General features: G+C 36.9%; 1 protein-coding gene across 2 annotated transcripts in view; it reads left to right on the forward strand.

The window, feature by feature from the left end:
• The window catches only part of DNAJB14 (DnaJ heat shock protein family (Hsp40) member B14), a 39,891-nt gene that overhangs the window by 9,359 nt on the left and 18,453 nt on the right, over window positions 1–12,079 (forward strand). Inside the window, exon 2 of one of the 2 annotated variants that reach the window (XM_068975460.1) lies at window positions 7,732–7,903. The exons of the other annotated variant lie outside the window; for it this stretch is intronic. Within the exon in view, the coding sequence (XP_068831561.1) occupies window positions 7,732–7,903 (172 nt within the window). The remainder of the gene's footprint in view (window positions 1–7,731; window positions 7,904–12,079) is intronic. 2 annotated transcript variants of the gene reach the window in all.

The following is a 12,079-nucleotide window of genomic DNA, read 5'->3' on the forward strand; positions in this document are numbered from 1 at the left end:
TCATTTTGAACCATTTTTTCTCTGGATATATGCTCAAAAGTGGAATTGCTGGTAGCTCTGTTTTTAGTTTCTTAAGGAATCTCCATACAGTTTTTCATAGTGGCTGTACCAGTTTGCATTCAGTCTCTTTTCTTTCTTGATCTTGTGTTTTTGATGAATGCAGGCCAGCTATTTTATAGATTTTCCCTCAATTTAGGTTTGGCTGACATTTCCTTATGGATTTTTGGCAGGCATACTATAGAAGTAATGTTGCATTCTTAGTGTGACGTATCAGGGAATGTGCTGATTTGGTCCTTACTGGTGAGGTTAACTTTGATCACTTGGTGAAGTTGGTGTTACCAGGTTTCTCTACTCTAAACTTACTTTTATTCCCCTCTTGTAGTTAATAAATATTTTGTGGGAAAATACTTTAAAACTCTGAATATCCTATTCTACAACAAACTTCCACCAGCTCCTTTTAACATCCAATGATGATTCTTTCCAGAATAAATTTCTGATGGTTGCCAAATGTTGGTTTTCTTATTCCATTATTCCTTCTACAGTTTATTAGTTGACATTCAACCATATCTATTAAAATGGATTTATGGATTCTTAATTACTCTATTATTATCACTGTTCATTTTGATGTTCAGATTGCCTCAGATTTAATCGTAGGAGCCCCTTCAAGCTCCTGTGTCTTATGACATATCCTCATCATTCTTTGAATTTCTTTACTTTCAAACACAAAGTTTTCAAGCTCATTTTCTCTGCCCTGGGAATCAATTCTTTCCCCAGGAGTCCTGATTCTTTTTAGTGGATAATGATACTTGGAAACTAAGATATGGACACTTGATAAGCTCATCGCTACAACTGTGTCATTGCCTCCAGATCCTCTTAGTAGACAGAGCTAAGACATATATGTATGCATGATGCATGAATGTATGTTTATGTGTATCTGTGTCTTATATGCATTTGTGGATATACACATACCTATAGTAATTTACACTATATTAATTTCGCAATCTGTGCAAAGATTCACATACCTCCCTCTGAAGTCCATAGGATTCATTCTTGCCTTCTGCATTTTCATATTTGTAATTCCATTCTCTGACAGCCAAGAAATGTGGCTCTTGTTATCATCAGTTTACTTATTTGTTCATTTCCCCCTATATGTAATGAGTTGCCTTTTTGACCTCAGTGATACATTCCCTATCAAGCTCAGTCATGCTTTAGGCTTTGAGTGTTACCTTGGTCCCAATAAGTTGTCTTGGTCCAAGACTCAGCTGCCAGATTTAAAAGCAAGAGAAGACAGTTTCTGGCCTCCCCACCCTCGCCACAGTTAAAGGAAAGACAGAGGAAGCCTACCACTTAAAAATTATCGAACCTATCTACAGTGTCAGAGTTCATTATCACTACATACTATGTACTCTTTTTTAGTTGTCATTCAGTCTTAATACAATAGGTCACTGTACATTTAGTGCTTACCGTTGGTCCTTTTGTCCTTGTTTATCTATTTATTTTGAATTCCTAAAGCCTTTAGTAGATTTCTACGAAGGCCTTGTAGGAACTGTGTTCCCTAAGTTCTGGGGAATGTTGAAAACAGTTCATCTGTGGGTCTTAACACTTGAAGTTAGTGATGGATACAAAATCTTTGGCTCAAATTTTCTTTCTTTGGATATATCAGTATATTATTCTATTGTTTTATACAAGTGCTACTGATGAGCAAAGACTGACGATCCAATACTCTTTCCTTTATAAGCCATTTAATCTTTTTGGCTAGATCTCCAATTAATTTTACTAGAATATATCTTGATGTTGGTTTTTCTGGGTCAGTATTTTTAGATATGTAATTTGTCCTTTCATTATTTGGTTTCAGATATTTTTATTTTTATATCAGAAAAATTTTCTCCAGTTATTGTTATATTGATTTTATTTCCTTTAATTTTCTTTTTCAGGACTCCTGTGTATGTTGGATCTTCTTTAACTACCTTCAGTATTTGCTATTTCTTTCTAATTTTTTGTCTTTTTCATTTAATTAAGACATTTTCCTTCCTTTTTATGTTCTCTTTTACTTAGACAACATTATCTGTTGTGTTTATTAACTCTTTGTTTCTTCTAGTTTAGTTCTTTTTTGAATTGATTCTTCCTTTTATTACCGCCGCCCCCCCTCCCCCCCGCCCGAGGTTTATCACTTAAGCAGTGGGTAGATAATTTGGGGTGTTGTTTTCATTCTAATTTATGTTGTTCTTCTGTATAATGTATAATTTTTAAGTCTTTTCAGCTTGTTTTGAAATAGTAGGTTATAGTGTTTACCTATTATGTTGGCAAGTATTTTTGGTGTGCTTTCTTTCATTGTGTTTGGAGATCTGTCCTGTTTTCTTTTATCTTTTGTAACTCTGTATCAGAGTTAACTTTTATCATTTTATTTATTTTTATGTGAAGTTAGCCTGTCAAATACACAGAGATCTCCAGTTTCTGTGTAGTGTTTGAAAATATGTCACCTTGATAAATAAGATCTCTTCACTCTCTCCTTCCTCACTTGATCTGAATTTTCTGTTTTCTTTTCTCCATTCCCCTAGCCTCTTCAGTTTGGATCTTGTTCCTAGAAATTTCTTCTTTATGTAGCGCTTTGCTCTAGAGAAGAGCTTTGACTGATTAGTTTTAAGAGTTCTAGTGACTGGAGTACTCTATGCCCTTAAGACTTTATTGTAAATCCTTTCAATCACATGCTATTGTAGTGAGCAAAACCCATTTCTTTTTATTCCTTTTTCTCATTTTTGCCTGCTGTGTTTCATAGAGAGTCCTTGCTGGCTCTTTTGGAGTTATTTTGTTCTATGGGCTGGTAAAATGCCCTGTTACTGTCCTCCATATTTCCCCACACAGATACTAATACCCACATAGATCTTGCAGCTGTTGGTGGTTTGTCCCAGCTTCTTGTATTTTGGGATTTTGTACATGATGCTTTGATTTTGTTATCTAATTGCTCTGATTTTATGAGATTTAAAATTTAAGCTTCTGCCTTCCCAGAATTTCCACAAAACTTTTCATATTAGAAAGTTGTGAACCACTACCCCCTAGACCATGAGGGCTTCTACTCTCAAGGTCAATATGATTGCATTAACTGTGAACTATAGTTCCTGGGCTTAAGAGGGCAGATGAATGTGGTCTCAGCTGGTCCCAAGAACTGCTTCTTGTATTTGTATTGTTCTGTCCTAAGAAATGGAGCCATCTTAAAAATAAAATCAAAGAACTCAAATTGTCTGTTTAGTTTGCACATTGTAACTTATAAGGGCTGCATAAGGTAACCATGTTGAGTCAGTATTTTCATTTTTATTCCAGCACAGATATTTAATGGAGGAAAATGATTGAGTCATACATGTGAAATTAATAGGTATTTATGAAATATTTCCGAAAACTTTTATTAGCAAACTTCAAAATTAGAAATTTTTACTTTTGAGTTTTTGATTTTCAGAAGTATTTTTTTTAACCAGTAGAATAGAATAATTAGATATAAAAATGGGCTTTGAAAAATTGACTTAGAAATGCAACCCAATAGGAATACATCCTTTTTTAACTAACTTAAAACTGTCATTGGAGAAGGCAATGGCACCCCCCTCCAGTACCCTTGCCTAGAAAATCGTATGGACGGAGGAGCCTGGTAGGCTGCAGTCCATGGGGTCATTAAGAGTCGGACACGACTGAGTGACTTCACTTTCACTTTTCACTCTCATGCTTTGGAGAAGGAAATGGCAACCCACTCCAGTGTTCTTGCCTGGAGAATCCCAGAGACGGGGAAGTCTGGTGGGCTGCCGTCTATGGGGTCACACAGAGTCAGTCGGACACGACTGAAGCGACTTAGCGATAGGAATAGCAATAGTTAAAAATAAACTATATGTTATTATCTTGTTAAACTGCTAGATAGCTACCTAATTAAGAGCCTTTCTGTACCGTCTACAACTAAATTGTTATAAAAACTAAATATCTTATGTCTTTGGTGACCTTGAATGCATGAGCTATGAAAAAGATTCGGAAGAAAGTTCTCTTATATGTTCAGTTCAGTTCAGTCACTCAGTTGTGTCCAAGTCTTTGCAACCCCATGAACTACAGCATGTCAGGCTTCCCTGTCCTTCATCAACTCTGGGAGCTTGCTCAAACGAATGTCCATCGAGTCAGTGATGCCATTCAACCATCTCATCCTCTATCGTCCCCTTCTCTCCTTCCTTCAGTCTTTTCCAGCCTCAGAATCTTTTCCAGTGAGTCAATTCTTCTCATCAGGTGGCCAAAGTATTGGAGTTTCAGCTTCAGCAACAGTCCTTACAATGAATATTCAGGACTGATTTCCTTGAGGATTGTCTGGTTGGATCTCTTTGCAGTCCAAGGGACTCTCAAGAGTCTTCTCCAACACCACAATTCAAAAGCATCAATTCTTCGGCACTCAGCTTTCTTTATAGTCCAACTCTCATATCCATACATGACTGCTGAAAAACCATAGCTTCGACTAGACAGACCGTTGTTGGTAAAGTAATCTCTGCTTTTTAATATGCTGTCTAGATTGGTCATAACTTTTCTTCCAAGGAGTAAGCGTCTTTTAATTTTATGGCTACAGTCATCATCTGCAGTGATTTTGGAGCCCAAGAAAATAAAAGTCTGTCACTGGTTCCATTGTTTGCCCATCTATTTGCCATGAAGTGATGGGACCAGATGCCATGATCTTAGTTTTCTGAATGTTGAGTTTTAAGTCAACATTTTCTCTCTCCTCTTTCACTTTCATCAAGAGGCTGTTTAGTTCTTCTTCACTTTCTGCCATAAGGGTGGTATCATCTGTGTATGTGAGGTTATTGATATTTCTCCCATCAATCTTGATTCCAGCTTCTGCTTCATCCAGTGTGGCATTTCACATGATGTACTCTGCATAGAAGTTAAATAAGCAGGGTGACAGTATACAGACTTGACATACTACTTTCCCAATTTGGAACCAGTCTGTTCCATGTCTAGTTCTAACTGTTGCTTCTTGTCCTGCATACAGATTTCTCAGAAGACAGGTAAGGTGGTCTAGTATTCCCATCTCTTTAAGAATTCTCCAGAGTTTGTTGTGATCCACACAGTCAAAGGCTTTAGTGTATTCAATGAAGCAGATGTTTTTCTGGAATATTGAAAATAATTACTGGTAGTTCTCTGGTGATCTACTGGTTAGGATTCAGCACTTTCATTACCATGACCTGGTTTCAGTACCTGGTCAGGGAGCTGAGACCCACAGGCTGTGTGGCAATGACTGCTGGATTTTTTTAATATCTATATAGCAGCTTTGGTGGTGGTGGTTTAGTCACTAAGTCATGTCTGACTCTTGCAACCCCATGGACTGTAGCCTGCCAGGGTCCTCTGTTCATGGGATTCTCCGGGCAAGAATACTGGAGTGGGTTGCCATTTCCTTCTCCAGGGGATCTTCCCGACCCAGGGATCAAACCTGGGTCTCCAGCATTGCAGGCAGACTCTTTACCGACTGAGCTACAAGGGAAAATATATAGTGCTTTATTGAGATGTAATTCACTTATCTCACAGCTCATTCAGAATATACCATTCAGTGGGTTCAGAGTTGTGCAGCCATTGCAACCATTAATTTTAGAACATTTTCTTCATCACAGAAAGAAACCTCATACTCACTAGCAATCACTTCTTACTTCTCCCAAATTTCATCCTTCCCTCCCCAGTAGCCCTTGGCAACAACTGATCTTTCTGTCTCTAGATTTGCCTATTCTGTTCATTTCGTATAAATGGTATCATACAGTATATTGTCTGTTGTGACTGACTTTTTCCACTTAGTATGTTTTCAGGGTTCAGCTGTATTGCAGCATATATCAGTACTTCATTTTTTTTTTGATTGTCATAGTATTCCATTGTATGGACCTGTCACATTTTATTCATCTACTCATCAGTTGATGGACATTTCAATTGTTTCCACTTTTTTCCTATTATAAACAATACTGTTATGAACATATGTGAACCAGTTTTTGTATACATGTATGTTTTCATTTCTCATGGTTATACACCGAGATAGGATTATTGGGTCAGGTTATAACTATATGTTTAATCTTTGAAAAAACTACCAGATCTTTTTTCAAAGCAAGCATTGCATTTCCTATTACCACTAGCAATATATGACTGTTCCCATTTTCCTAGTAATACAGCCTGGTCAACGTGTTATTGTCCACCTTGTTGATTATAGTCATCGTAGTGGATATAAAGTGGTATCTCAAGGTAGTAAATATCTTCTAGTGAAATCTTAGTGATAATTTTCTCAGTCTTTGTTTGAAAATGTTTTTTTTTTTAAATTTTAAAATCTTTAATTCTTACATGTGTTCCCAAACATGAACCCCCCTCCCACCTCCCTCCCCATAACATCTCTGTGGGTCATCCCCATGCACCAGCCCCAAGCATGCTGTATCCTGCGTCAGACATAGACTGGCGATTTAATTCTTACATGATAGTATACATGATAGAATGCCATTCTCCCAAATCATCCCACCCTCTCCCTCTCCCTCAGAGTCCAAAAGTCCGTTCTATATATCTGTGTCTCTTGCTGTCTCGCATACAGGGTCATCATTACCATTTTTCTAAATTCCGTATATATGTGTCAGTATACTGTATTGGTGTTTTTCTTTCTGGCTTACTTCACTCTGTATAATCGGCTTCAGTTTCATCCATCTCATCAGAACTGATTCAAATGAATTCTTTTTAACGGCTGAGTAATACTCCATTGTGTATATGTATGAAAATGTTTTTAATCTTATATAATTTCCAGAAAATTAGTGCAGAACTCCGGAGAAGGCAATGGCAACCCACTCCAGTACTCTTGCCTGGAAAATCCCATGGATGGAGGAGCCAGGTGGGCTGCAGTCCATGGGGTTGCTAAGAGTCAGACACGACTGAGCGACTTCACTTCTACTTTTCACTTTCATACATTGGAGAAGGACATGCCAACCTACTCCAGTGTCTTGCCTGGAGAATCCCAGGAACAGGGGAGCCTGGTGAGCTGCCGTCTATGGGATCACACAGAGTCGGACACGACTGAAGCGACGTACCAGCAGCAGCAGCTGCAGCAGTGCAGAACTCAAGTTGACAGCTATTCTCCCTGAGCATTTTGAAGCTATTACTGAATTTAGCTGCCATTGTTGCTGTTGGGAAATAAGTATGTGTGTGTGAAGTTGCTCAGTCGTGTCCGACTCTTTGTGACCCCGTGGACTGTAGCCCTTCAGGCTCCTCTGTCCATGGGATTCTCCAGGCAAGAATACTGGAGTGGGTTGCCATTTCCTTCTCCAGGGGATCTTCCCAACCCAGGGATCAAACCCGGGTCTCCTGCGTTGCAGGCAGATGCTTTATCCTCTGAGCCACCAGGGAAGTCACCAGGGAACTTCTGTTTCTTTGTAGATAATCTCATCGGCTACTTTAAGGATTATTGTTTTCTTTGGTATTCGGCAGTTTCACCATGATATTACAAATAAAATATATCATATGAAATTAGGTGATAGTAATTTTGAGTTATTAACATTAAACTTAATATTCTACTTCTAAATAGTGATTAGTGATCTGTGAACAGCTATGTACATAAGGGAATGCTTACTATCTATTTAAAAAGGCCCTGTGGTGTATCTTTCTGGAGTACACATTTTGTCAGCTTTATAACTTTCTTCTCAAGACCATGTGTATGTACCTTGATGTAAACAGATGGAGTATGCTTTCCATATCTTTCTACAGCACTGTTGGAAATTATCATGAAAAATGGAAGCACTGCTGGAAATAGCCCTCATTGCCGAAAACCATCAGGTAGTGGTGATCACAGCAAACCTAATTGCACAAAGGACAGCTCATCTGGTAGTGGTGAAAGTGGAAAAGGCTACACCAAAGACCAAGTAGATGGAGTTCTCAGGTAGGAATGAATATGACTTAAATATATGTCAATTGTAGTTGATACTAATGTAAGTTTAATGTTGTAAGACCTAAAAAATGGGTTTTAATTATAATTCAATAGGAGAACAAACATTGAGGAGTTGAACTCTTGGTGTCTTATGCTTTATATTCTTTATAAAGTAGTGTAAATTACCAATTCTATTGAAATTTCCATCTTTTCAATATAAGGCACAAAACTAATTACACAAAAAAATTTTTTTTAGAAAAATTGCTTCAGTTTTTTGAGACAGTACAGTGAAACCTTCCCTGATGGCTCAGTGGTAAAGAATCCCCTTGCCAATGCAGGAGACGTAGGTTTTATCCCTGGGTCTGGAAGATCCCCCATCAGAAGGGAATGGCAATGCAGCTCCAGGATTCTTGCCTGGGAAATCTCATGGACAGAGGAGCCTGACGGGCTATAGTCCAGGGGGTCGCAAAAGAGACAGACGTGACTTAGCAACTAAACAAAGAAAAAACAAAACAAACAACAACAACAAATGCATATATATATGTATGAAGGAGAATTTCATGAGGAGAATACTGAGGGCGGTTGCAAAGCGTTTTCAATTTTCTACTTATATACATGAAGGAAATTTTTTTCTATTTATATTATTTCTTTAAGGCTGTCTTTATATATAGCAAATACTATAGTCTTCTCCTTTTAATATTTTTTCTTACTCTCATTGTTCTGCTTCAGTGTTTTATTTTTACTTCATGATACACCTCTACTTAAAGTAGGAAAATTAGGTAGAATTGGTAAATTATGAACTGGGTTTTGGAGATTTAACTTTATTAATTTTGTAATTAAAATCTTTTCTGGAAAGAAAATGAACTGAGTATGAAACACTAGAAAAAATACAGTTATTATTTCCTTCTACAGCTTAAGGATGCTGTATTAATGTGGTACTGAAATTGAGCTCTAGGGAATCTAAAGTATAAGAGTGAAGGACTCTGAACAGTGATTAATGGGATAATTCAACTTGGAGAGTGAAGGAGAAGGCAATGGCATCCCACTCCAGTACTCTTGTGTGGAAAATCCCATGGCCGGAGGAGCCTGGTGGGCTGCAGTCTACGGGGTCACTAAGAGTCGGACACGACTGAGCGACTTCCCTTTCGCTTTTCACTTTCATGCATTGGAGAAGGAAATGGCAACCCACTCCAGTGTTCTTGCCTGGAGAATCCCAGAGACGGGGGAGCCTGGTGGGCTGCCGTCTATGGGGTCACACAGAGTCGGACACGACTGAAGCGACTTAGCAGCAGCAGCAGCAGCAGCAGCTTAAGTGAAGAGTAGGTAAAGCTAGTTTTCTTTCTCTTTTGCTCTTTCTTATCCTCTTTTAACCTTACTTCCTTTTTTTTTTGTTGTTTTTCCTTTTTTTCTCCATTCTTATTTTTAGTTAGTTCTTTTTAACTCAGCATTATTTGGAATTGAAGTTATTTTTAAATTAAATATCAATGTATTTATAGTTTACTTTTTTTCATACATATGCTAAAGTTTAAATGTAACATTTTATCTGTGTGTGACCACAATAAGAACAAAGACTCCCTAATTATGATGAAATCATGATAAAGGGTATTCGATTGGCCTGAATGGTAGTGAACTCCTTTAAGAATTATAAATAATGTTGGTGACCACTTTCATAACTGTAGTGTTGCATCAGAGGCTGAATAAGTGAGATAAGTGAATAAATGCGAGACTTGCTTTTGAATTTCTTTAAGAAAAAGCTTCTACTAAACTGTGCTGAAATGTGTTCTAGGAAGCCATCTCTCTCCAAAAACCAAATTGTATTTTCTGGTAGAAATTACTTTTTACTAGGAGAACATATTCTCAGTAAAAGACCTAGAGTGAATTTTGTTATATGTGATTCTTATTTAGAATTATTTTATAATTTGTTTTTAAAGAAAGACTATAGAATCCCCTATACATTGGAAAATATACCCCCTTCCCCAAATAATTGAAATTTTGGAGAACAGGAATCGCCTGAATCTGATATTATTTTTTAAAAATCTCTTTTCTTCGTTTCTTCTACTCTAGCCTTGAAGGGAAAAGAGGAGTAGCTCAAGGAATGGTAGAAATAAAGAGAGAAGAGCAGTGTTTTGTTTTCCTCTCTTTCTTAGTAGATAGGCAGGGGGACGTTTTGAGAATGGAAGAATGAAAGATGATGGCGGGTACAGACCCACTTTTGTATGTGGCCAGAATTGGGCAGATGGAAATAAAATGTTGAGAGAGATCCTGTCTGTTGGGTCTGTATTCTCTGTGAAATTGGAGATGAAGTTATCCTCTGAGGTTAGAAGAAAGAGATAAGATTGAAAGCTTGAGAAGAATGGTGAAAGTATGGAATACTTGCAGACAGAAAGGCAGACAGGAAGGGAGGATTGCTGGCCAGCACTGAGGAACCAGCCAAGTTTCAGACTGAATCCTTAGTGAGTTACAAGAATTAGCTTAGGTTTACGCCTGTGTTTAGAGATGGTTTCTCTGATCAATTTTAGCATACCTTTTTATTGTATTACGTAAGTGTAGTTTTGGGGGGGATTAATATGATCAGAACATTCTTTAATAGAATCCCTGAGTTATTCAGAGTATTTCATTTGCTACCTTATATAAGAGTTGCTTAGCTTTAGCTAATCATGTAACACTTATTCATCATATTAGCCTTCATAAGTGTGGCTTTAGTGAGGTAACAGATCACCAGCAAACACTTACATGCTGTGTGCTTTTGTTTTACCTGTACACAGGGGATTTTTCTGAAGAAAGCCATGTTATCTTGTTGGTTAGCATGATTATGTAAACAAGTTGCTCAGTGACATTTTGGCTCAAAGGGAGAAGCCATGCAATAATACTGCATCCATTGCATAAGTAAGAGCTAGCATACAGTAAGACTGAACAAAAAGTGTGTAACTTTGTAAAACTCATATTCTGTGAAACTAAGCACTATTTATTGTCTTTGAGTGTTGAAATGCATTGAAAAATCACAGTGCAAAAGGTGTCCTAGGTCTTATTTGAGGAGATTTTTAATATCTCATTGGGAAAAAAGCCCATCTTTTTGTTTTAAAAATATAAGATCAGTGTGAAATCATTAACTGGCCATCATTATGTTTATCAGTTAGGAACACTTCTGTATAACTGTTAAAATTATTTGAATTATGGGGATTTCATTAGGATTGGTTTTAAGCTATACTTCTTTAAATGGAAACAAATCATTTTGCTAAATTTATAGAATAAATAATCTTTTGTCTCAGGAATAAATAATTATTTTCCTAAATACCAATTAAATTTGGAGTATATTTAAAAATCATCTATAATAACAACAACAAAAAGTCATCTATAACATGTGAAAAAAGAATAGAATGAGGCCTCCCTGCCCTGGCCAATATGCTTTCTAGCACATAAAGGAAGACATAAAGTTGAGCCATGCGTACTCCTCCCTTGTTGAGCTCCCAGACACATCTTTCTGGCCTTTGTCCACATATTTCCTTCCAGCGCAGGTAACAGTTTACCTCTTTTAATTTTCTTTTTCTCCCTTCCTTTCTTTTTTAATTCTTCAGTGAGGATGGAGAAGAAGGAGCAAACTATAAAAAGTGTGACAAATACATTAGCTGGTGAAAAGGAGTATGGGTTAGAATAATACGTGAATGGAAATCTCTTACTTAGGTGTGAAAAGTTAAGTAAATAAGTATATTTTTAGCATTACTTGAAATATGTAGTCTACAGTTTGTCCATTGGTGACGTTGACTTTATACCTCTCTACTGGCTTCTCAAAGAATTTCTCCTCTTCTGGACACACAGATCCAGATTGTGCCTCAGATCCATTAACCTCTTACTACCTGTACATGTCCTTCTTCCCTTTATTTCTGTCACATAGTTTCTTAACATATCTAGGAAAATGAGTCTCTACAAAGATAGAGTAATCATTTTCTGTTTTGTTCATTAACTGATCTCAAGAACCCTGGGATATGAATATTATTGACTCAATAATGAATCAATAAATATTAATTATTTTTTGCTCAATAAACATTATTTCCTAAATAAAGGAAATACCATGATTATGAAATAAAATTGACTTGTGTCGGTATTTATTATCTAAAGTAGAAAAGTCTAATTTTAATTATTATTACTCTGAAGAAGACTGCCTAACATATTTTTGTTGATGTGATTACT

The sequence above is a fragment of the Capricornis sumatraensis genome, chromosome 7 (genome assembly GCF_032405125.1).
Source record: "Capricornis sumatraensis isolate serow.1 chromosome 7, serow.2, whole genome shotgun sequence".
In the NCBI taxonomy this organism is placed as follows: domain Eukaryota; kingdom Metazoa; phylum Chordata; class Mammalia; order Artiodactyla; family Bovidae; genus Capricornis; species Capricornis sumatraensis.